The sequence below is a fragment of the Sparus aurata genome, chromosome 20, assembly GCF_900880675.1.
Source record: "Sparus aurata chromosome 20, fSpaAur1.1, whole genome shotgun sequence".
In the NCBI taxonomy this organism is placed as follows: domain Eukaryota; kingdom Metazoa; phylum Chordata; class Actinopteri; order Spariformes; family Sparidae; genus Sparus; species Sparus aurata.
In genome coordinates this window covers 26,755,113-26,781,482 of record NC_044206.1, presented here as the reverse complement: position 1 = coordinate 26,781,482, position 26,370 = coordinate 26,755,113, and the positions used below count along the sequence as shown (strand labels likewise).

The 26,370-nt window shown below is 45.2% G+C and overlaps 1 protein-coding gene across 3 annotated transcripts in view; it reads right to left on the bottom strand.

Annotated features, from left to right (window-relative positions):
- The window catches only part of LOC115571190 (glutamate receptor ionotropic, delta-1-like), a 418,849-nt gene that overhangs the window by 150,520 nt on the left and 241,959 nt on the right, over positions 1 to 26,370 (bottom strand). For all 3 annotated transcript variants that reach the window (XM_030400350.1, XM_030400349.1, XM_030400351.1), the window contains exon 3: positions 24,815 to 25,099. In XM_030400350.1, coding sequence (XP_030256210.1) covers positions 24,815 to 25,099 — 285 coding nt within the window. The remainder of the gene's footprint in view (positions 1 to 24,814; positions 25,100 to 26,370) is intronic.

Genomic DNA, 26,370 nt, shown 5'->3' with positions numbered 1-26,370 from the left:
CAGCCACACATGGCTCCTCGTTCATCAGCCTGTGGTGTGTTCAGCTCTTATTGTCTCATCTTAAAAACAAACACAAAGAGCTCATCATCGCAGAAGGACAAAACCAAAAAGCAGAAACTTCCTGCGTCGTTTGGCCTGCAGCCAGTTTCCAGCTGTGGCGGCGAAGATAAAACTAATCTCACAGCCACAAACTCAGAGTGTTTTCATTAATATGCATTAATATTTGTGTTATTTCAAACCGACGGCCTGAAGCTCAGATCACCAGAGACACGACGCGTCCCGCGGGAGAGAAATGGGTCGACGTCTCGCCCTGCAGCAGCTCTGAGTGACTCTGCAGGATCGTCTGCTCGGCCTTAATCGGACTCGGCGGGTCGGTCCGCTGAACATGATCTCAGAATAGGATGGCGGCTCTATAACTGGAGCTCGGAGAGGGTTTGTGTGAAGCCTCGTGGCGCGACCTGAACCCTCCTGACTCATCACAGACTCTGAGCACTGGGAACACCAGAGAGCGTGACTGACGTCTGTGTGTGTTTGCATGAAGTAGAGCAGCGACATCATGAAGTGAAGCTTCGAGCGCTCGGCCTGTTGCAGAGTGCTGAGAGATGCAGATTGTTCGGAAAAGAAGCGACTCTTCCAGTTTGTTCTGCCAGACGGCTGATAGCGCCGCGGTAACGCTCCGCCGCCGAACTGTAAACTGTAGCCGGCTGATAACCGTTAATGCTGACGGACGTAAAGAGCGACGCCGCCATCAGTTATAATCCTCCCCGCTGACGCCTCCATCAGGACGAAGTCACGCTGCAGGTTTGTTCGGTTCTTTCATCAGCAAACACGCTGTGAAGCTGCTGAATCACAACTTACAGAAAAGATACGTTTGTTTATGGAGTTTTGAATGGGTTGTCTGTTGTCAGGATATCTAATATTTCTAACATTGAGGTTGTTTCCTATGCGGGAAGTCGATCTTTTTGGACTTTATGTGCCACTGATAATAGGACTGAATGGGCTCCAGGTTTGTTGATACGTCTGTGGTTGTATCTCCTGGTGGTTGCTGCTGTTTTTCCTCGATGATCGGGTCTAACGTGAAGTCGGGGAGGACTGAGATCCGGCTGTGTTCGCAGCTTTCTCCTTCTATTTGCTGCATTTGGTCAGAAGCAGCTTGACTGTAAACACACGGGGTTTATAGACTTCCTATAGGAAATCCCTGTACTACTAATGTATTGTACAGTAATGAACAGACCTCACCATAATGAGAAAAGAAAGTGAAACGTCATCCTTTAATATAATAGCAGCAGGAGCCTTGACGCTGTGTGCAGCACAGTCACAGTGCTGAGGGACGACCTGCAGGGCTGTAATGATGCATTGTGGGTCTTTACAGCAGCAGCGAGGCCTCCTGAGAGAAACCACACCAACGCGCTCGGCCTCCAGGACACCAGCCTCGTCTACAGCGATCTCTGCTGCACAATTAATGGACAGTAGCCAGAGTGATTTGTCTTCCATTGATTGGTCATTCTGTATTCTGTTCAGATTTATGTGTCGTTCCACTTTGCACAAGTTTACTGAGGCAGAGACTCTCTGTAGGCTGTCCTCTGTCAGCGCCACCACCAGGAGCAGCGCTGTGACCACGAGCGCCGGCGGTCCAACGTCCCCGAGGAGAATTAAACAGGAATAATCAGCTGCAAACACCGAGATAACGGAGAGAAACCAATCAATGCAATGTCTGAAAACTGGATGAGGAGTTAGTAACTTTGTTTTAGCTTGTAGAGTTCAGAGGAGTTCATTCTCTAGACACATCGAGACTTTTTAACTTAACTACAAGAGTAGGAAGCTGCCGGGTCAGAGTTCCTGCTGAGAGTTAGACGATATGCATCTCTCATGTCTGTACGGTGAATATAAACATGGAGCCAGGAGCCAGTTAGCTTAGCCTAGCTTATCTTAGCTTAGCAAAAAGACTGAAATCTGAGAAACAGGTAGCCTGGCTCAGTCTGAAACACTTTAGTGGAGAAGGGTTGAAGGGATATTCTGGTGTAAGTTTAATCCATGATCTAAATCACCGTGAAACTGTGTTAGACTCCCTCTCAAGAGATCAAGTTAGCAGACCGCTAATTTACAGAGTTTTATCAACCTCAGAAACGACCGCACGACAACAATACACTGCAGTAAATGGATCCAAATATAAACCGCCACCAAAAAGCCACAAATAATGCTCAGAACAGCACCAAACTTCAGCAACAGTACAAATAGGGTCTCAGCACATAGTCCGGGGCATCTAACCTCCGCTAGCTTAGCTGGATTTCTACTGAAAAGCTGACTAAATTTACCACTCTTCTGCAGCAGCTTCCTGTTGACGGGAAGTCCCGACGAGTCGATTACCGAGTGCAGTAGAGTTCCGCGGCTCATGGATGAAAATGTATGATTATGACTCCATGGAAAAGCAATCAAAGTTCATATGTGTCTTACCTGCCAGTTTATAACAGTTATTATCGAGAGCGGACAGGGAAAAGAACGGAATTGAGCATTTCTAACCACACTCGGTAATCTTCATGTCGGGACTTCCCCGACCCGGAAGCTGATGGAGGAGAGTTGAAATCTGTTTTTAGCTTCACAATAGAAATCCAGCTAAGCTAGCGGAGGTTAGATGCCCCGGACTATGTGCTGAGACCCTATTTGTACTGTTGCTGAAGTTTGGTGCTGTTCTGAGCATTATTTGTGGCTTTTTGGTGGCGGTTTATATTTGGATCCATTTACTGCAGTGTATTGTTGTCGTGCGGTCGTTTCTGAGGTTGATAAAACTCCGTAAATTAGCGGTCTGCTAACTTGATCTCTGCAGGGGGGTCCAACACAGTTTCACCGTGATTTAGACCATGGATTAAACTTGAATATCCCTTTAAATGTGTCGTGTTTATACGCTGGGAGAAAACATGTTGAAAGAGTCAGTGAGGTTAGAATGTGAATAAATGTTGAACTATTCCTTTAAGACCATGCTTGATGCTGCCGACTCAGCAGGACCCCTGAAAGTCCCTGTTGTGCATCCTGACTGTAAAACTACAACAATAAGACGTAAGTTGTATAAAGTGTTGTTGTGTGCTGAAGTCTCTCAGCTGCATCATCCAGCCGCCTTCACGCCTGGAACACGCCGCACACTGTGGATGTATGTGTGATGTGTTTGTTGGACTCTCACAGCACCGGAGACGGAGAACAGCAGGTGGTCCCATTACAGAACACACTCCCCCTCTGCACAGCAGGATCATCGCCTCCCCCCGTCCCCCCCCCGTCTCCCCTCCTCTCTCTGGTTGTCTCCGGTGGGTGTGATGTAACAGAACCGGTGCTGTGACTCTCCTGGAAGAACTGCAGCGAGTGTGTAAAACTCTGTGGTACCGTTGCTGAACCCGTCCTGCAGGTTCTGCAGCTCTGGTATTTTACATTTTGCAACAGAAAATGAAGAAACTCGATGTCAAGATCTTCATGTTTTCTGTTCTTAGAAGCAGCCATGAGGTTATAACTGAAACAGGACAGACTTTAAAGTGTCTGCAGGATCGAGTCTTGTTCTTAGATTCATCACGTGAATGCAGACATGACTCCACGGATGCCTCTGTGTCTGCTGAATTTGGACATTTTGGTTTAATCAGACTCAATACTGAGATAATACATCTGTTCCCTGTTTACCACTGAGTTCCTTGGACCCAAAGAGGTAAAAGTAATGATTTAATGCTGTACTTTCTCAAGGATTCACTTTGAGACTGTGTGAAACTCTTCATAAAGCAGCTGGAGATTATTTTGGAGAGAGGAGGGTGTGTCATCGTGTAGACAGAACAGAGTCCAGTCAAATAACACCAGAGTTAAAACCAACATTTGGAGGAACATGTATGATGACATATTGCTTCTTCTCCATCTGTGACTGAACGTTAAGCGTCGTCCGTCTCCACTTCCTGTCCTGCCACACACCGTTCAGCAGCAGCAGGTCCTGTCGATTTATCAGGAGGAAAAAGTATTTTTCCCCGCTTTCCTGCTCCGTCTGCCGCTGTCGTTCATTTCTCTCCTCGCCGCCGGCTATACTGTCTGCAGCCAACCATCGCCGAGCGCTCAGCCAGGAAACAAACATATAGAATAAACATCACACATCAGAGCAGAGGGCGGAGAGACGACAGCCGAGGTCAGACGGACGGATAAACTGCTCTCTCAATCTTTCTGCAGCTTTCAGAGTCAGTGGAGAGAAACTGTGGAGTCTGCTGGAGGAAATGTCTACAGCAGAGAGTCATGTGACACCAGCCAACCAATCACAGTGGAGACAGGTGATTGCACTCAATCAATCAATAAAATGATGCAATTTGTATGTTTCTACAAACCGCTGATGCATTCACATCAATCACAGTCTTACAGTTTGATTCAGGATTAAGTTTACTACTGTTTTGCTACATACTGACACAAATTAAACCCTGGGATACAATAAAAAACGTAAGATTTCATATCATGTGTTGTACTCTCGTGTGAAAGCTTCCAGCCCTTCATGCAACACTCCTCCAGTTTGAAAGCGAGAGCACGGAGCGACAGCAGCATCGTCGGCGCCTGCAGCTCCACCCTGGCAGTTACCCATCAGCTGCTGCAGGAATGATTTAGAGGTTTGTTTAATCTGCTGCCAGCAGCTCTTCACCGAATCCACAGAATAAAACACCTCACAAATTAAAACTCTTCAGCACACCGCTGCACCAATCCCCCAAAAATCTGAATTCTGCCACAACAACAGTCAGTTTTAATGATTTTGCTGCGCTGCCAACAAAACTCCATCAGCAGCCGGAGACTACCTGCCTCACTGCAGGACCAATCCCCATCATCCACTGTATCATCCACTGTATCATCCACTGTATCATCCACTGTATCATCTCACTGTATCATCTCACTGTATCATCGCACCGCTCGGCCCCATGAGGAGGTAATTACTATGTTTCTGACTGCTGCACTATTAGAGAGAATACTGTATAGGAGTGGGCCGACTACACCTCCTCCGCCCAGCAGACTTCTTCAGCTCGATACGTTTCATTTTCTCCAACATCACAGAAACCTCCGGAGATCAGCTACGCTCCCGCCTCCCTTCTCCTGACCAATCACTGAGCATCGATTTGTGACAAGAGCAGGAAGTGAGGCGCGCTGACTGACTGGAGGAGGAAACGCAGGAGACACTTTGTGAAATTGACGTCTGAACGTTTTCCACTTTGCAGAGATGAAACTGAGAGGAAAGAGGAAAGAGATTTGACCGTCCTGCTCTGTAGGAGCCGTGTTCTGGTTTTGTTGTGATGGCAGGTTGCAAAGCTCAAAGATAGAAATGATTGTGATTTATTGCGCAGGACAGAAGCTCTTGGAATAATCTGGATAATTTGTTGATAAGAAGCCGGAGTCGATTTGTTATAATAAGTCAAGAGCCTGAGAAGACGAGCACGGAGGGATCTCAGTGAATAATTGTCCTCCGCGGTCGGCTGGTCGCTCGGTCGCTGGCGTGCAGGTGAGACAGGAAGGAACAACACGGAGCTCCCACGAGCTTCATTCAACATTTACATACACACATGCAAATTTATGTAAAGAGAGACAGAGCGCACGTAATGAAGACAAATGTCGAAGCATTTGTCAGATTTTTTACTCATTTACCTGCAGAAGACAACACACACACACACACGTCAGGTGGTGGTGTGTGTGTGTGTGTGTGTGTGTGATGATCAGACACACTGCTCGTCTCGGCCCTAAAAATACATATTAAAATATAAAAGGCCTCCCACTTAGACAGAGAGAGTCGGCGTGCGTCATCCCGCCTCACCAGGCTCTCCTCTCTCATCTCATCACATCACAGCTGCAGCCAATCAGAGACAGACATCTTCCACCGCTCCTCGTAGTACGAGGAGGAGAAGGAAACAGGAGAGCGTGTCCAGAATCCGACATCGAGCGCTGCACGATATTTAATTCAGGAGAACATGAAGTCCACAACTCTGCATTTGCTTTGTGTGCGAGTGGATGAATTTACTAGAATTTGACGCCAGTCAACAAAGACGTGCTCACGTTACAGCCGTTTATTATTAAATCATCCTCTATTTCATTTACTGAGCATGCAGATGAATACAAAACAGTTCAGAGAGTAAATACACCAGAGTATTAACTAAAACGTTGAGGCAAACAGCAGCTTGAACCGTCGCATCAAGAAACGAGGATGAATGAATGCTGCAGGAGGTGGAAACCGTGTTCACTACGGTGCCCCTGAGTGGCCAAACAAGACGTGTGATATGTGAGTTTTAAAGGCAGAATATAAAAGTTTCACATCTGTTTTCATCCGTCGGCAGGCGTCCAGGTCGTTCTGGGAGTGTAGGATGGTTGTCGGCATCCAGAAGCGTCATTATTTCTTACAAATAACAGCTTTAAATAAAGAAAGAGAAGAAGAGGAAAGCTAGAAACTGAAGGTGTGTGAAGAAACCTAGCAGCGGAGATGATATCAGATGTCAGGAACTCTCTCGCTCCGACTGACTCGCTCACAGTTTCATTAAATTTGCATGCTTCACTGAGACGACTGGAAATGAACTTAATCATCTTCTCACCTGCAGCGGTTTCCTTTAATTACTCACTCCACTAGTATTTACAAATCAGCTGCACTGAAAGATGATTTATTGAAAATATTTACTCACATTTATATCATGAGCCTCTTTGAACAGGCTGCCAGCGACCTGATGGGTTCTAACAGCTACCAGACTGACTAACTATACAAAATACATCATCACTGATCCTCTTACAAACACATTATATCAGCCTGTTATTGATAAAAGTTATATATTTCTGTCCTGCGTCACTTCTGCAGATGTGAAGTTTACGCTGACGATGAATTATTGTTTCTATCAGAAGTGATCTGCTGATCTGGACTGAGTATGTTGGAACAATAGAGTAAAAGTACTTCTGGTTATAATCTCAAGAGGTTTGAAGTTTTCTTGATCACGTGCATCATCTTCTTTCAAAAAGGCTCCTGAAAGTAAAAGGAATAAAGACGGTTCACTCGTCCTTCAGGTCAAAACGTGTTCACATGTGATGAAACTCTTCTGCTGGCTTAAAAAGTTTAAAGGCTTTTATTTTGGTAGTCTGTCAGGAAAGGTTTAAGCAGCCGGCCGTCTTCGGGGTGTGAACAGCCGCAGTTATCTGGTGGAGTGAGCTCAGACTGGTTTCACTCTCAGATCCAGTCGCTCTCTCCGTGTTCTCGGGGGAGAACTCAGGAAACGGTCGTCGTCTGAGGCAAGAAGCCGCTGTGGCAGCTAACCTGCCGCCGTTTGTCAGTCTGACGTTTAACATCAAACCTGCTACAACAACCAGACTGCAGACGTTGACCTGTTTCCAGAGCGAGAGACTTTTCAGGTGGATGTCTGTCTGTCTGTGGTTTAGTACCGCTCTCTCTGAATGAATAAGAGATAGGAGGAGAGAGAAATCAGGCATGAAAGCACTCTCGCCATCTCGTCGTTCTATTCCTGTTCGCCTCCGTCATCGTGTCCGTCTGAATCTGCGTCACGCCGTCGGCGGGGGAAGCTGCGTCCGCTCACGCTCCCCTACAGTTTGGGAAACTTAAAATTCCCCCTGATGACGCTTCATCGAAGGTCTGTGAAGAAACAGCGTTCATTAAAGCCGAGCGGGTATCAAAAATGGCTTTTAAAGTCTTCCGGAGCTCATCCACGGTCACGCTGTGCACAGAAATGACAAGGCATCACTTTTCTCTGCATTTTCAATATCATCACGCCATCCACCCATAAATCAACCCTCAGCTGTGAGCGATGAGCGAGCAGCACCGAGCTCAGATGTCACAAAGACGCCGAGTTTCACACATTAAAGAACAAAAGAGCGTTTACTCGTCTTATGTTCTTAACTTTATCTCGTGTGAGGTCTAAAGATCACGGTGAATCACGCGTATGAAAACATCATCTGCAGGTTTTCTTGAGGATACATCATGAACCTCGGAAACGTGCGTCGTGTTCGTAGAGCTTATTTCAAAAGTATCTGAATGTTTCAAGGTTTGTTTTCTCAAAGCGACAGAGACTTAATGAACCCTGGAAATCACACTCACAGTCTCAATAGCTTCTTTTATGCCAGAGGGTTAAACTAGACTGTGTGGACGTGTTTTATCCCAAATATCTGCTGGATGACAGACTCAATAAAGTTTCTGGTGAATTTTGAGACTCAGTATCTTTACCTGTTCTGTGCTCCTTTAGCTGTCTGTGATCTGTGGACTAAAACTCTGCCGAATCAGCTGTTAGCACCTTTTATTTGCAGTGTTTTCATGTAGGTACAGAGAACTATCACTGGATCACTCTGACACTGAGAAAACCTAAAAACGTGAAGTTTCTAAGGCAAGTTCTGCCCAAGTGTGTAGTGTCTCCACTGAAGGTTTATAAGCAGATTGATAAAGTCCTCCTCTCCTCCTCCTGATGATACAAAGGATACATTTTATATTTAAACCCTTTTCAGCTAAAAGTGAGATGATGACGACTGTGATTTTACTTTTTGGGTGAACTGTTCCTTTAAGAGAGTTTAATAGAACTGGACCCAAACGTGAAAACCAGGTCCAGATAATAAGCACACAGCAGCAGCCAGATCTTTGGTTCTTTTCCAACAAAGCATGGCATTTTCTACTCTATAGATTCTTAATGACAGTGATTGATTGGACGGCATCGTTATCCCGTCCTTTCACCGAGGGCCTGAGTTACTATGGCAACCGTCAGAGGTGTAAAGACGGTCTAGGAACAAAACCGGGCCAACGGATGAGAAACACAAAATACCTGCTGAGGTTTAGGTTTGAAACCCGAGGAGATGTTTTCGTTGAGTAATAGTTTCGTTCCATCTTTGTGTGAGAGTTATTCATATCCACCGCCTTCACACGGAGGTAATATTAAGGAATTTAAATGGTTTGAAGCAGAGCGAGAGATTGAAGAGATAAATTCATGCATTTAAGTTCAAGGTGGCGTTAAGTTATTTCTGCCCCAGCAGCAGTTTTCAGATGTTAAACCTGCAGGAATTAGCTTAAAGATGTTTGATTAATGAAGACGGAAAGTGTTTCAGCAGCAGCAGCAGGGAGCGCTCAGAGTGTAGCTGGAGTTATCAGACATGCCGAGCGATCAGCAGAGGTGAAGCTGGCAGTCGTACCACAGGACCTGTGATGGAGGAACAGACCTTGTGTGTCTTTTCATTCCTATGATGCCGCCATCAACAGCCAATTAGAAAACACCTTAACGAAGAGAGAGAGTGAGGGAGCATTCCTGCTGAACGCCTTATTAACTGCTGACAGCTCGACTGAGACTCAAACAAGTCGACGTGTGTCTGGTTTCATTTCTGAGGATGTTTTAATGTTCTACCTTTGATGCACACCTTTTTAAAGGAAGTCATGATGGTGTATTCATTAACCGTGCCGCTAAGCATGACGCTGTAATTAACCCTCGAGCGTCGTTCCTGCAGGCGCCCCTCGGGGGCAGCAGTATGAAGAGGAGACCGAGTTCAGGCTGCTGGATAGGTCGCACAGTCGACTTCCAGTATGTTTTATGTTAAATACAGAAGAAGCATGACTGGACTTGTGTAAGTGATGTAGTCATTTTAAAACGCAATCAAACAACAATTATTTCACAGTGTAACAGCAGACCAACATCACAAAATGGCTCCATGCGGCTCGTCAGCTGTAATCCAATTATTGGAAGCTCCAAGATCACAAAACCGATCTGAAAAGACGATATTTACACTTTGTGAGCAGAAATATTCACCGTAGCTGAGAAGCTAAAAGCGTTAGCATGCATCCCGCCTAAAACTGTTGAGCTCCAGAAATGTTTTGTGGACAATAAGACTTCTTCTGACGCTGTGTCCACATGTAGGCAGGAGAGGATGACTCCATGAATCTGCTTAGAAATCCTCAGAAGAGACACTCCTTACATGTGCAGAACTTGCCTTGGAAACGTCATGTTTTAAAGTTTTCTTCAGTGTCAAAGTGATGCAGTGGTAGTTGTCTGTATATACACGAGTACACTGCAAACGGGAAGTGCTAACAGCTAATTCGGCAAAGTTTTAATGGAGTTCTTAAGTAATTATTTAGTTTTTATTGTTGTTTTTTCCATTTTAAATCAAGTCTCCAGCTAATTCAGTTGTTTAGTAGAATGCTGCAACTCTGTATTACTGTGAAACTCCAGAAATATTAATAATAATAACAACTTATCTTTACAGGACTAGCCAGCGTTCTCTGGAGGTCATACAGAGACTTCAGGATTAAATTAAGACTTTTTCATAAACAGATAAAAATGCTTTTAATGGCTTAAATACATAAACAATTAAAAAAGCTCTCGCTTTATTAGCAATATTATCCAAACAATTAAAATAATAAATAATCTGTTCTATCGGAAATGTTGTCATCGATGCACGAACGACATTACGATTGCAAAGTAGCAGATGACACATCGGTTGAATCATCCTCGACCCTGCAGTCCATAAAAACTACTTTTCTCCTCCTGCGTCATCTCTGAATCACAAAGTCCTGAACTCACCGGTCTTAAGTGTACAAATCATGAAAAATGAATAAATGAATACAAACTTTCCTGCAACTTTGTCTCCAGTCAAGCTCCAGACGAGCCAAAGGCCCCGAGTCAAACAGAGGAATCAGTGTGTTTTCATTACTTCCTGCGGAGACACAACAAACTGAGCGCTAACGAGCTGAGAACCAATGAGCCGTTACCTAACAGCGTTTTGTCTTGCCTTGTGCAGCCTTAAATATGTATGAAGCAACATGAGGTTTCTCTAAGTGGCTTTCAGACCGGTTTAATCCTCTTGAAGAGTTTAGCCCAATGAGGGGTGAACGGCACATTACGGCGGCCGAGAGAAGATATGCCGAGCCGGGAAGGTGAGCGCCAAACAGGCCGCCGAGCCGACGTGTGGATCGATTATTCAAACGTGAAACCACTGCAGAGTTTTAACGAGACATTGGGATGTTTTCCAGCAGTTTTTGTGGAAAGAATACGGGTGATAAAAACAGATAATTTTGGTTCTTTAGCTGCAAGCAAGAGTTCAAGCCAGAGACCGCTGTTCAAGATGGTGTTTCAACACTTGTGTGCGTGAAACCACTGGACATCTTTAACGAGGTCTCTGGACATTTCCTGGCCTGTGTGTTGCAACGAAAACAGATAAAATGGGGTAATATTGATCCTTCAGCTAAGTAAGGAAGATTTCAATCCAGAGACCGATGTTATAGACATGCTTTTAACATATGTCAGCGTGAAACCTCTGGATATTTTTTGGGAGACATTTGGACATTTTCCTGTTGTATTTGTGGAAAGAATACCAAATAATTTTCACATTTTTGTTGGTGATAAAACCGGATAATTTTGTTTCTTGAGCTAAGCATGCAAGAGTTCAAGCCAGAGACCGCTGTTCAAGATGGTGTTTCAACATTTGTGAGTGTGAAACCACTGGACATCTTTAACGAGGTGTCGGGACATTTCCTGGATGTATTGGTGGAATCAAAAAGAGATATAGTTGATGTGTTTATGTCAACAAAACCAGATGATTTCGATGCTTCACCGGGTGAGAAAGAGTTCAAGCCAGAGACCGCTGTTTGAGACGAGGTTTCAGCGTGGGTCTACATCATATTTCAGACTTTTCCTTCTTTTTTACGTGTTTGTGCCATTAAAAACGGATCATTTTGATCCATTAACTAGGTGAGAAAGCGTTCAAGCCAGAGACCGCTGTTCAACACACGACTGAGCTTTATAACATGAGATTTACTTTTTAACATAACCAAGAGCTCAAAACTGGATCGGCGCCGTTACAGTAAAAGAACAGCACGCTGTTTGAAAGTCTGTATCTGGATCTCTTTCCACAGTCGAACGGAGGACTAATGACAAAACTCGACTCATGAAGACATTCACATCTTTTCTTCTCTCCTGGAAGAAACTTTGTCTGAATTTGTTAGAATCACAGTGTTTTCTACAGAGCGTCTCTGCAGACTGTCAGTAATGGTACACAGAGTTTCCTCTCGGGTCGGGTCGGGTCGGGTCGGGTCTGATTCCTCACAGATCTCTGTTACGTATGGACATAAATTCATCAGCATGAGGGCTCACAGAGAAAACACATCAGAGACCTGAGTTCAATTCCCCGTCCTCCCCAAACACTCGTGTCGTTTTCTGTCTCCGTGTCTCTTCTGCAGCCAGGATCGCTCGTCTGTGATTGATCTTTGCTTTTGCTCGGAGCTCCTCCTCGGGGGGAGTTTTAGGGGAAGCAGCTCCGAGTTTAATCATCTCAAAATAAGATGAAATCATTTCTCAGGAGACGAGCGGGCGGCTCGGGTAAATAATTTTACAGTTTAGAGGATTAGTGGCAGAAAATTGACATGCTGCTCCCGACACGGCCACTTTGTGCTCAGGTGGAGAGGGAGCAGAGGACGGTCGCCGAGCAGCCGCTGGAATATTAATATAACTCACTTTTTAAAACATAAAACAAGAACTAAACTTCTGAGATCGGGATGGGGAGCCAATTTTGTCATTAGTTACTATTAATTATGAGATAAAGTGACCGGTGATGACACTGAGGTCACGGCTCTGGATTTTCTCTACAGTTAAAAAACTGTATTTAAGTGTTCTGGATTGAGTCCATCAGGATTCAGTAATTCACCAACTGAATTATATTCCTGGCAGCGTGTGAGGAGCGCTGTAAAGCAGCCTTTAGACTTTATGTGAGGATATAAATTGGATAACAGACGCTTCTGTCTACTGATCAATAACTTCCTAATAAGTTCCAAAAAAAAAGTTTCCTGGCAAAAAAAATGAATAACGAATCCAACAAATCTCACCGAGCTGATTTTGCAGAGTTTCTCTACGAAGCTGTTTCCTCCGTCACACTTGTTGGTGTCATTTCTCTTTGTTTTTTATTTGGATGTCTGACACACCTGTCCTGTCTGACCTCCAACGTTACCTTGATGACATCACGATGACATCATCAGGGGCTCTTTGGGACTTGATGAAGATCCTCAAGAAACACGAGCGACATCGTCCGAAACAGGTTGTCGTAAAATATGGGAGCGTTCGTTTAATAAACGAGCAAGAAGGAGAAAGAAGACGCAGCATCGAACACTCGAACACACGCAGACGTATTTACACACTCGAGTTCTGATCACAGAGACGTGAACGCATCAGAACGGCGCCGGGCCTCGGGCTGAGCTTTTCCTCTTCCTCTCCCCGTCTTCTCTCCTCCTCCTCCGCCCTCTTCACCTCTCTCTGCTCTCTTTTCTCTTCCCTCGTGGTGACTCGGTACTTTAATATTTCATACTTTAATCATTTTAATTTTAATCTTGTGTTTTCCGGCGGTCTCGCCTGGATAGAGATCTCAGTGCTCTCCAGAGCCCGTGTTCATCTGATCGGTCTCGTCAGGAATGAAACATTCATAACATGTCAACAGAAGCTCGCAGTCTGGTTCAGTCAGCGAGCGCCGCGGCACCACGCAGACCAGAGATATCGCTGCTTTGAGCGCAGCGAAGGGGAAAGACGCGACTGATCGACTTAACTCTTCTGCTCTGTTTAAGATCGGCGGCGCGGCGGAATCACTGATACCACCGACGGCTTCTAACGGAAGAGCCTCGTTTCACTTTTTATCAACGAGGGACCAGATAATTAATTCATCTTATCTTTTGTCTGCGTCTCCAGTTAGTTATTAAATTTACAGACTTCAGTATCGTCTGAATAAAAAGAATCTTTAGATCAGAACTTTTTGTTCTTGTTGTCAACAAATCCCATGAAAGGACCCGAAGAAGCAAAACTTCCCGTGTCAGAAAACATCTTATCTGTCCCGATGAAGACGAGGTCATCGCTTCACTACAGAAAAAGGGGATAATTTCTTAAAACATCTAGTTTCAAAAGAAGAAAACAAAAGAAGAAGATATCTCTGCAGCATTTCTTTACCACGTGCTGCAGAGATCAGGAGGTAAGCTGTAGAAATACAGCCTTCACGTCTATGAGCCGCGACAGTCGGTTAGCTAAGTCCCTGATTGGCTGTTTGGCTAAGCCAATCAGTGCACGGGAAGAGAAACAGAAAAAGAAAGGTAACGCTCCGTCAACCTGTCGCTCTCGTATCCATGATTTCAGCCACTTTGAGCATCTTTTCTTTATTTTCTCCTCCATCTTCACCTCTTCTCCGGCACCGCTGGTAACTCGTTCAGGTTATTAGTGGATATATTAGAGAGCTGATGAATAAAGACTACTGCCACCTGCTGGTGAGGAGGGTCATTTCCTCAAACACAGGCACTAATCACAGTATCATACATGTACACTGAGCTGCAGTGAAGGCATCACGCTGCAGAGCTCATGTACAGTCAGGCTGCAGCTTCACGCTGAGTAATCGCAGAAACACAACAAAAAGACGAACGGCGGTTGAGTGACGGCGTTTGTTTTTCACGAGCGGGCTGAAGTCGGTCTGATGCGACATTAATCACAGAAACTACTGATGTGGAAACGAGCTGATGTTCTTTATATCCGCTGCGTCTCTGACAAGGTCATGTTGGACCAAACACACACACAGAGTAGTGTTTACAGACAGAGTGGCAGAGAAAAGAAGGAGAAAGAAGTGTGTGTGTGTGTGTGTGTGTGTGTGTGTGTTTGTTTACCCACCACAACACACACACACACACACACACACACACACACACACACTCTCCAGCCTCGGTGTCAATGTCTTTATCAGCGTTTCTCTCCAGGACGGCCTTCTGTTCCGCCTGACAGCTGACTCTGATTGGGTGTTGATGAAAAACACCGTTTCCCAGAGCGCACTGCAGCCCGGCGGTCCACCCGTGCCGGTGCGCGGCCAGCGTGAGATTTGGAGTCTGCGAGCTCTGATGTGGCTGAGCGGCTGCGTCACGCTCAGTGGAGCCACGCACCGCGGCGGCCATATTGATACCCTCACACACGGGCAGAAATCAATCCTGCTGTGTGTGTGTGTGTGTGTGTGTGTGTGTGTGTGTGTGTCCTCACTTCCTCTCTCGGCTGCCGGTGGCCGCGCTCAATAAAAGTGATGGTCAGTTGTTCAGTAAATCTGTCAAACGCTTAATAAACCACGAGAAACTTCGACATCAGAGCGCCAAAACATTGACTCACCTGCCCGACTGTGAACAGGAGGCGCTACAGGTGAGCTGTATTTGTCTCCGGCTGTTTACTGAAGTTAAGACGACCATCTTTCTACTTCAAGTTTTCTGATATTCTAGTTCTAAATATACATGTTCACAGAGAGACTTTTGGATATCTCTTTTCATGTCTCCATAAATCTGGAAAAAATAGCCATTAAAAAAACATTTTTCCATGTTTTTAGCAATAAAATGTTCTATAAATCTTTCTGTGAATGAACTAAGCTGTCTGTGAAATCATTCAGAGTATATAGAGAAATAAAATGTGAGAGTTCGGCTGCTGAAGTGGAGTGGAGATATCCTGCTCACAGACTGAGGAAAATAAATCATTTGAAAGATATGGATTGTTAAATTCCAGACATTTGATTTTTACTGAAGACATCTTCACTTTTCTGTCTCACAGGCTGATATTTCAATCTGTAAATGAAGAATAGCTCAATAATTCAACATGTGCTTCTGTGCATTAATGTCCAGAAGAGAAAGAAAAAAACCTAAATGTGTATTTTGGATATTTTCTCATAATATGATGGTGGAGCTCCTCCATCGTCCTCCCCTTCAGTCCCCTCCTCACCTCTCACACACAAACACATTCTGACTTTACTCAATAAAACTATATAACGTGTTGTTGGTGCGTTATCTCAGCGTTCAATACGTCAACGTGCTCCTTGAATACGTATCGACTGATGGACGGACTTCCATGGGATCAGCTGACGGTTATCGACGTCTCCTGAGGATGAATCCTACTGATCGTCTCCACCTCTGACCTCTCTCCTCAGGCATCGCCGTCACATGACGATGAACTGATTCTCCAGAGGAAATAAAACACTTTCATTTAATGACCTGCTGCTAAATTATGATTGTTCCTGGCAGCAGTTATGTGCCGAGGGATGGAGCCTGTAGGCGCTAAAGGGAGCTTGTTGTGTCTTATTATTATATTTTCTGTTTTTATTGCCGCATCATCATCTTGAAACATGATCTTTGCACTCAGCTGCAGACGGTGAGATGTGGTTAAATCTCCAGATGATGCTCAGCTGAACTCTGACCCTGGAGAACATCTGCACTGATTCATCGCCAAGACGCCAAATTTACAAAAAGAAGAAATTATCCACGTGATGTTTCCGTCTTCACAGCTTCATCCAACATGGCTGCCAGTCAGGAGCTCCAACAGCTGCCACACTATCTGCCGTTACTTTATTTTATTTTGAGGCGTCCGGAGGAAACTGGATTCATTTGTCTCCTCACAACACGGAGCGAGCTGCAGGCTGCTGACTGAACCTGTTCAGGCAGGAGCAGCGTTTCCTCCAGGAAGTTGGTGGGAACGAGTGTGGGCAGCGAGAACCTCTGAACACATGCTGGTTTTTGCATATTTTCATTTGAAACGAGGGGAATCATCTCCGCTTCAGGAGTTTATGACTCAGTTAGAGGACTCAGTGGATGACGGAGACAGATGCTGTTGAATAAAGCAGAAAATTTAACATGTCTACTAGTTTGTTTTCCTCAAAGTTATGAAGATTCAAAAGGCAGAGGCACTGTTCACAACGAGGAGGAGAAGAAGAAGAAGAACTTTATGAAACTCTGTCTGACTAATTCTTCATTAGTTGTTCCTTCTTGTAAATTGTTCTACATGAACTTCTTTCTGTCTCTGAGTGAAAACATGGCGTCTGTTTGTCCTACAGATGTTTATTTGGAGACGACTGAGGGAGATGCTGGTGGGAGACGGTGGAGTGATGACTGAGTCTCCTGGCTGTAGGAGCAGGAAGGAGAGAAGACAACAGGAAGATGAGGAGGGAGGTTTCTCAGCAGGAGAGCAGGAGACGAGGACGTCGTCTGAAGACAGAGTGATTATTAAAAGGCCAAGAGGGAAGCAATAACCTTTATTGACCTTTATTAACCTTTATCCAGCTCTGTCATCCTTTATCAGCTGTAGTGCACCCCACAGTGCCACATACAGCCGCTCAAAAGCATAATGGGAAAGTATTCCAATGATAGCACGTCAAAATGTAAAATCCTGAAGCTTGAATGCTTCTTTCTACATCACGTGATCCGTCCACGAGGCAGCAAGCGTCTTCCTCGCTGCCCCCTTCTTAAAGATCGGAGCAGGGAAGGTCGACGAGGAGGTTTGTAGGATGGATGAAGGGAGGAAGGAGGCGAACCAACGAGCTCCTTTAATCATCATCACGGCCGACTGACAGTCCCGCTCGGCCCGTTCGGACTCGCCAAACCAAAAAACCCCATCGGCTCCTCGTATCCCTCAGCAATGAGCCGGTAATCTGAATAAATGGGCCCCCCTGCTCGGCTCACACTTATAATGGCCTCGCTCATCACACGGAGCGAGGAGGAGGGATGAAGATGGAGAGGGAGGGACGGGAACACGGCGGGTTAGAGGAGGATTCAGTAAGTGTCCATGTGTTCAGAGTCGCTGTGTTTGTGCTTTGTTTCATATCGAACACATCGAACCAGGTGTTGTTCTTTTCTTTCTCTTTACTTCCTGTTTTTCTACGCTAACAGAACAGTTACGACGAGGAGTTTAAACCTGCGTCGTTATGAGTGAGAGTGAGTCAGAAAGTATGATTGTTTGCAGACGTTTATTCTGCACATCGAGTGGATCAGAGAATATAGCATGACACTAAGTGGAGAGGATGAGTGTTAACAGGAAAACAAGAGGTACACGATCAATAACGCTGTGTGATTAAGTCCGAAGAAGAAGGTTTGTCTTCTGTTGTGAGGTTAACAAGCCGAATCTTCCCTCTGGAGCAATTAAATTTGAATGGAAAACCGATAAGCTGGACGGCGATGGAAAGACTTTACTGTCATGACCGAGCATAGAAAACATTACCTTCACCTGACAAACCCGCTGTGGTCCAACAGAACTCAACAGACGTTAGCTGAAGACCAGAGTCAGTCAACTCACTTTAACAAATAAGCAACTGCAGTTAAAAGATTCATTTTCTTCTAAATCATCTGCCAGGATCCATTTCTGAGGGCACAGTGGACCGGGCCGAGCAGAATACTGAACCGTTAACACGTCACCTTGTTAAAATAGTTGGTCACACAATTCAGAGGATTTGAGGAGGTGCTGAGTCACATCATCAATAATATCCTGCACACAGGTCACTGATTGATTCAGGGTTTCCAGCTGCTGGCCTGTAATTGATTCTCAGATTCTCAGGAGAGACGGACGCGACTGGAAGCGACCGATACAAGTTTCTGTTCTTTATGAGCCTGTTGTAGCGCAGATCCTCTCAATATGAATCAACTTAAGTTGAGTCAGAACAATAAACATATCGTCCAAATACGACCGGTGAAAATGTGAACACTTACAGGTGTGATTTGTGAATGTGGAGGACGTTGAATAGCGTCTGACGATGAGTTAACGAGCTAAAGTCTCAGCTCAGTGAAAGACAGACGCGTGAATCTGACGGTTGTTTTTTGGTGTCAAATTATTTCCTTTCTTGACATTTTGTGAGTTTATTTTGTTGACTTCTTAGTGAACCAGCTGCTTTTACATCTGCAGCTGAAGCTACGTGGCTAACAGAGGACACGACGTGGTGTTACAAGAAAGCTAGCTGGTTAGCATGCTAACCTCAGTTTAACCCGTGCAGCACAGTGGATGTTAAAGCTGTTTTTAAACCAGAGTCCGGGTCAAATGGATCATGTTAAACTGTGAATAAATCTAGTTTGTTGTCTGCTGGAACCAGATTAACGTGCACGACTCCATTTATCTTCCAAACTGCACAAAAGTTTCTGTAATGAAACAATGCAGATGTCCCTTCCTCTTCCAAATGAAAGCGCTGCCTGGCTGTAAAGATGATTGGCGTGCAGAGAATGGAAAGCGGGTCCGCCTGGATGCATTCAGCTGGACTCCACACAGACCCGACGCTGCTGCAGCTAATTGGCTGGCGGTGCGGCGGGATCACGCAGCGGGGAGTGTTTCTGCCACAGCACCGTCAGAAACACTCTGTTTTTCCAATCCTCCACTGACTGATCCCAATTACCTTTGAAGTGAGCACTTCAGTCGCATTTCACGATGAGATACAAACATCAAAAAAAGGTCCATTAAGAAGCCGTTAGCTGTTAAAACTGTAACGTTATTAACATTATTAAACGTTCATGTGTGGACGCTGACGACTGACGCAGGACAGTTTATTGTTTTGTCACGGCTCTGCTGGAAACCTCTCGCACTTCAGTCTGTCAGTCAGATGTCACCACACCCGTCTGAGTGGGACTGAAATGGGCTCTTTGACGCACTTTCGTTCTGATTGGCCCACGCATAGTCTGCATCACAAAGCAGGACAATCAGACTCCATCCGCACGCCATTATTCTGAAGCATCATCAGTCGTCTGCATCGTTTTCACTGAGTGTAGAAACGAGTGTTGATGTTGAGCGACACAGAGGAGTGTTTCTCAAAAAGCACAATGACTTCTATTAAATGTCTGGAAGCGCTGGATTCACAACAACTTGAATGTTTGCGGTGTAGGATGACGTATTTCCTGTTGGACAATATATAAGATATACTTCTACAGACTCCTGTTCCAACACTTTTGTTTTGTTTGTTTTTCATCATGTTGCTTTAATTTCTATTAAAGGGACAGTGTGTAATATATCAAGTATTTAGCTCCATCTAGTTGTGAGGTTCTACATTGCAACACTCCTTTGCTCACCCCTCCCGTTCTGAAGACGTTGGAGACGTTCCGGAAGCAACGGTGGCCCTGACGGACAAGAAACTCATTTTCAAAATATGGACTCTTTCCCAACAGCATCGAGTATTTCTACTGATTCAAGTAAAGATGTAGTTAGTTATTAAGGCTGTAAAACTAGAGGCTCCCTCTCAGCTCCGCAGTCAAGCTAGCTCTGAGCGAAAACGCGGTTAGCCTCACTACGTAGTACCACGTGGTGCTTTGTGTCCCTCTCGGCAGTCCGTAGTTTTTTTAAAACCGGACAGACATGGCGGCCTCCATAGAGCTCGCCCGTGCTACGGAGGATAAGTCAGATTGTTGGCAGAGGTAACTGTACACCAATGAGGACTTACTTATGAACGAAGACGTTGATTTGAGTTAATAAATTACTTAAATCGTTACACACTGTCCCTTTAAGGTGAAATCAGACATTTTAATGCTGTCACCTGTAGCCACATGTGTTGGCAGTATCCACAGCAGATGTCGTGTTTCCACCTCAGACAGAGAGAAATCTGTGGGGCGTAACATGACGTCAACCAATCACAGCGTCCTCCGTCGCATCAACAGCAAAATGAGCAAATGCAACAGATTGGACCACAGGATTAGTATTTTGATTAATGGAAGACGAGGTGCAGGTGGGTGAAATACATCTTTAATGAGGGAAGTATTGATTACCTCACCACCTGTTAGAATTGTTCCTCAAACAGAGCAACACTTCCATTTCCTACGAGGAGGAGGAGGAGGAGGAGGAGGTGAGTGGATCTTTGTTCGTGGTGTTCAGAGGTTTCAGACATCTAAAAGAAAACAACCATCATTTATTTTGTCCGACACGACGTCTCCTTCCATTGTGTAACACACGGAACAGTCGATGGGTTTTATAGGTGAACATTTATTCATCCAATTTGTCAGCGGTGTGACCGCCATGGAATTTCTATTCACCTCCTCACATTGTGTTCCACTGAAGACGGATATCTCAGAAACCCAGGCAACAGTTAGATACGCCAGCAGAGGAAGGAGAGGGAAACTTTTTAGTATTTCACATCAGATTTCAGCGGTCGAAACATCGTAAAACTTTTAACAGCTCGTTTAAAAGTGAGTCGATCCGTTGAAGGGAAGCCAGGAAGTAAAATCTTAACAGCTCCTCAGCGTCCACACGGGGTTAATATCACCTGTTCGCCAGTTTCTCACAGACAATTACCACCAAGTCCTCAACGAGCAGAGGACACGGCAGCACTGCTGAGGTGTTGATCAGATCCGGATCAGAGGTTCATCTCAGAGCTGGAGGGCGCCTCGACATCACAGCAGCTGTAGAATCAGTTCAGGTCGTTGATGTTCACGGGAAGAAAAAAAAAACTTCCATCACACGACGCTGAAATACTCTGCTGGTGTTTTTCTTCGTCTTGTTGACTCCAGTGACTCATCGTGACCGTGTGGATAACAAGGCACACAGTGACATCCTGTCCAGTCACACAACAACAGTCTGACAGAAGAAAAACTGATTCATCCTTTTATTCTCTTTATTAAAATTCACTGCGTACCTGCAACAATCAGTCGGCTGCAGCAGTAACCGGGCGGGAAACCACAACGAGGAGCGCTGCAACATTACCAAGACTGCAAACTAATAACACGGCGCGCGATAATGAAGACATCAGGAGAATAACGTCTTCACACGGAGGTTCAGGTGTTTGTGTGTTTAATAGTGCAGCGCTCCGCTCTGATATGGAGGCTGTAAACTGAGGAGGCAGCTCACACTGAAGCGGAGATCGTTAGAGGTGTGATGGCTGCTCGTCACCAAGAGGTCAACGCCGTTTACATTACAGAACAGAACACATTACAAACTGCTGTAGTGGACCATTATTCCCGTTAAAGACTGACAGATGTGATGGTATCAGTGTATTTGTAACAAGAAACTGCAGAACTAAGATTTACATGACCTCTAAGACCTCATAAATATCAACTTACTTCATGCAAAGATTTGGTTTTGCTTCTGCTGTGAAGTTACGGAGAGTGACTCACAAGTGTTTAATCCAGCCTCCCCACCGCGCCGCCAGCCACTTCTGCCATGAATACAAAAAATATATTGACACGAGATTCAAAAAGCCACACACTGCAGCAACAGCCCTGCTCTTTACTACAGCATTTAATACCAAGTGGGTTCAAAACGTCCAACCGAAGCACACGTCCCAGGGGCAGTAACGAGGCTGCAGCCGAGGCCAGGAGGACGACAGGAAGTGGAAGATACACAAACAGCCAAAAGCCAAAGACGTTTCAAACCAGAGTGTCAGCAGAAGTTCAGCCGATCACACCCAGACGTCTGGTTTGTCTGTAGGTGGCGTGACGACGTTCCCTCTTTTTGTTCACTTCTCTGCAGTTTGAACACCGTAAGGAACTAGACTTAAGAGATCCAAACAGTTTCTGCTGATGATATAAAGTTCTGAGATAAGAACAATAATGATGTTGGTACCTGTCGCAGAGCTCAGCATCTTGTTCTGTTGATCAACTATATCCTACTAAACAAGAGATGAATGCTGATCATAATCCCCTCAAGTCCAAGGTCACCTCTTAAAGGTTTACATTTTGTTGGAGTCCAAATCTGTTAGAAAAAGAAGAGAGACAAATGGACGGGCGGTCCCGGTGTGTTCCCTCATCTACAGACGCTGTGTCCTCCATGAAACTCAAACATGAAAAGATGAATCTGAATCTAAAAGAGTCGGTTTGTCAGAATCGTTATCCAGCCAGCAGTAATCAGAAGTTTGTTGTACAGATGAAAAGTTCCAGCCTCTTTGTGTTGAGATCCAGTAAAGTCCTTGAACGCCTCCTGTCGGGAGTTAAACGCCGTCCGATCACCGAGGGACAGATGTTCTCTCTCCACGCGATGACACTGGAGGTGCTCAGGATGTAACGGAGGCTCGGAGAGAAGAAATCCCATCTGCTGCCGGAGAAAGACTTCTGTTTGATTGTCTTTGAAACTGCACAGCTGAGTATTTACGGACTCTTCCACAGCCTGAGGATGTGACGCAGGACGGGAAAAGTTCTCCTCTGCAGTCCGTCGCTGTGGATGTTCACTGAGCCACCGGTTCTGTTGTTAAAGGATTCAGATCCTGGCCCGCAGCTACTGATGCACTTACTCTAAATCACTCTGGATAAGAGGCCTCTGAGAGGCTAAATGCCTGCATCTGTCTATATCCTTATATTGTAATTGCCACCATCCTGTATTGATTACACTCAAAAATCCATTGAGCCTAATGTGATTTCATTAAGATACAGTCCAAGTAAGCTATTCCAAACAAATACGAGAGACGGAGGGGTCGATCTCTGAAGTTTTGCTGCAACATCCAGTCAAGAAAACCTTCTGCAGAGCTACAGAACATAGAAATCATTGATGCGGCCTGCAGCTACTCAGAACACTTGTTCAGTTGTGTGTCTTCCTGCTGCATTTACAACATCGGGTGAATGTGAACGAGAGCTGAAGAGATCTGCTGCAGACACACTCAACTGTTTCAGGTTTAAATCCACGGGTCAGGTCGTGCAGTTAGCATCCACTCCTGCAGCCCCGAGGGCAGGTTCTGCTTCTTGTTTTCGGAGCCATCGGGTCACGTCGATGCTCTTCATGTTGGCAAAATCGATGATTGCAAATTGGTCTCAAAGTTCTTTAAAGTTTAGCAAACAACATCCTCTCAGGCCCTGAATTCAAAACGGGAAAAGAAAATGCCAAAAAACTATATTTTGTGAAAGGTTAAGAGAAACAGTGAGATGTCCTGCAGGTGTGTTTGTCATGGTTTGACCTTTGTGTTTGCAGTCAGACGCATGAAGTTTGAGCCAAGAATGAAAAACTCTCAACCAAACAAACTGAAGAGATTAGAGAGAAAAGAAAAGACTCGAATATAAAACTGGACTTCTTCATGTGAGGATGTGATTAAATCCAAATGAAATCATTAAAGTCATCTCTCGTTGTATCAGTCAGTGAGTGTTTCACTGCTGGAGAGATGGACACACATATTCCTCAGATTCGTTTTAAGTGACCAAAGAAAAACCATAAAATTGGCTCAAAACCTGCAACAACCAGAACTGGACTGATAAACACTCAGAGTCCATTCTGAAATAGAAAACAACAATATAACAATATCATATTACAGCTAAAAAGTCAATAAAATATTTTGATCGATGAGGTTTTCAAGTAGCTCTGAAATCTAACGACTTGATTTGTTGATTAACAAAGAGGCAGAGAAAAGCTCCGGTCTGACAGGTGACGTCATCAGGAAACCAGAAAACACGTTACGTCACGTCATGGTGAGTCATGACGCCGCCGCCGTGATGCAGAACCTGAAGATGATCTCAGCGCTGAAGCCAACAGGAGACGCAGACATCCCATAAAACACCGCGTCGTCATCACAACAACAGAAAAGACTTCACAAGTATTCAGACAACAATCCAAAGTTTCTGCTGAAGCTTCAGATGACAAACCTATAAAAACATCCACTTATCTCTCTCACCTTTGATATGAACACCAACACAATCCTTCATTAAAGCAGGAAACTGTGTGTTTATGTGTAAGAAATGCTAATTATCTCAAGCTTCCAGCCTTCAAAACACAAAGTTCAGTCAGTCCGCTTCAGAAATCAACAGGCGAAGCTCATCAATATTCTGCTGCTGACTGACAGACAGCCCTGCTATAAATACTGCGGCTAAAAACAAAGCAATCAGCTCGCCATGTCGGATCACCCTCAGCGTCCATTCTCATCTCCTCTAGACGGAGGATATGAAGGCAAGTGGAGGCGGTTGTCACTTCCTGCCGCATGTCAAATTAGTTTCACGGTCAACAAAAGTGCATCATCAGATTCGACCCAAAAAGCTCAAATTCAGCACATTAAAAAGTTAAAATGTCTGCATTTAAAGGAACATCTGGCTTCCTCAACATCCAGACTTTGATGATCCGCAGCTGAAAACAAAAGAACTAAATCAGCCAGAAGCTCCGCCCCGCGACCACTCACTCACCATACTCGATGTCGTAGAAGATGATGAACTTCTGCCAGCGCAGCTCCTCCACCAGAGTCAGCATGACGTCGTTGAGGCGGACGGGCGGCCGGGCGGCCAGCGTGTAGCGCTGCCCGCCGGGGCTCGGGTTGAACTGGCAGGCGGTCCTTGGCGACCCCTCGCTGTTCCTCTGGATGTACAGGTGAGGGATGTGCATGGCGTCCGTCAGGGACTGCAGCGCGCTGGCCGACGCGCAGCCCGTCGACGTGACCAGCGCCAAAATGCCCTGGTTCATCAGCTCGCAGGCTGCAGGAGGAAGAAGAAGCAGAGAGACTTTGATTAATTTCAGATACAAAAAGAATCCTACTGAAAGGAGAAAACACAACAACAAACACAAAACGCTGAAATGCAGAAATTCAGAAGCACACAGTACTAATCAGTGCAGCGGGATGAGAGGCTGCAGAGACCTCCGCAGCAGCCGACTCTAATATTAAATAATGTCCTGGCCTCTTATTGCTGCCCTGTCGTAAATCTACAGCACCGGCTGACAGGTGGAACCATTGTTTATCCCCGACCCGACCTACTTCTGAACCAGGCCCGCAGCCTGTCGCTGAATCCACCACAGAGCAGAAACCCGTTTGATAAAACAGGCCACATATCAAGTCTGCTGAGGCCAAGCTAAAGGTTAAAATGTGCCTGACTGGAGGGGGCGACTGACAGCTTCATCTGAATGCCACCGCGTGCTGAGCTGTCCAGCTATCAGCAGAGCTCGTGTAGAAAAACTAATAAAACTCCTCCGGGATCAAAATATACACGAAGCATGAGACGATCGATACAGGACCGAAATCATCAACCTGGAGACAAAACCGACACCAACAAGTGTCCAAACATGCAGCTGTTAGCACGCTGCTAACGCTACCGCAAAGTTCTCAAAGCACATGAATAATACAGGAACTCAAAATCTGCACACACAAAGTCAGAGAGTGTGACTCATACCAGCAGAGTCCAACAGAGCAACCCGTCACCATCATCATACCTCCAGCTCCTCCCGCCTCTCTCTCAGCGGCAGCCATGTTGTCACGGCCTGTTTAAAGCTCTGACAGTGAGTTCACCTCATAAAAAGATCATTTTCCTTCCATCCTCCTCAACAGGCTGCATCTCTGATTTCCACAACAGTTCTTTGACCTTTTGCTTCTCAGGAGATTTAAGCTTTTTACCCTCTCTGAGCCCTGTGGATCTATAAACCCCCGCAAAATATACAAGCTGCCATGTTTTATGAAGAGGGCACAGATATCTGCCGTCATCGTGAGGCCTGCTCAGAAATGTCTGAGGTCTGGACTCCACAGAGGACATGAAGGTTTATCTCAGGGAACATGGATGTAATCTGCACGTCACTCCAGTGTTCTCTACTTTAAAGGGATATTCCGGTGTAAGTTTAATCCATGGTCTAAATCACCGTGAAACTGTGTTAGACTCCCTCTCCAGAGATCAAGTTAGCAGACCGCTAATTTACGGAGTTTTATCAACCTCAGAAACGACCGCACGACAACAATACACTGCAGTAAATGGATCCAAAT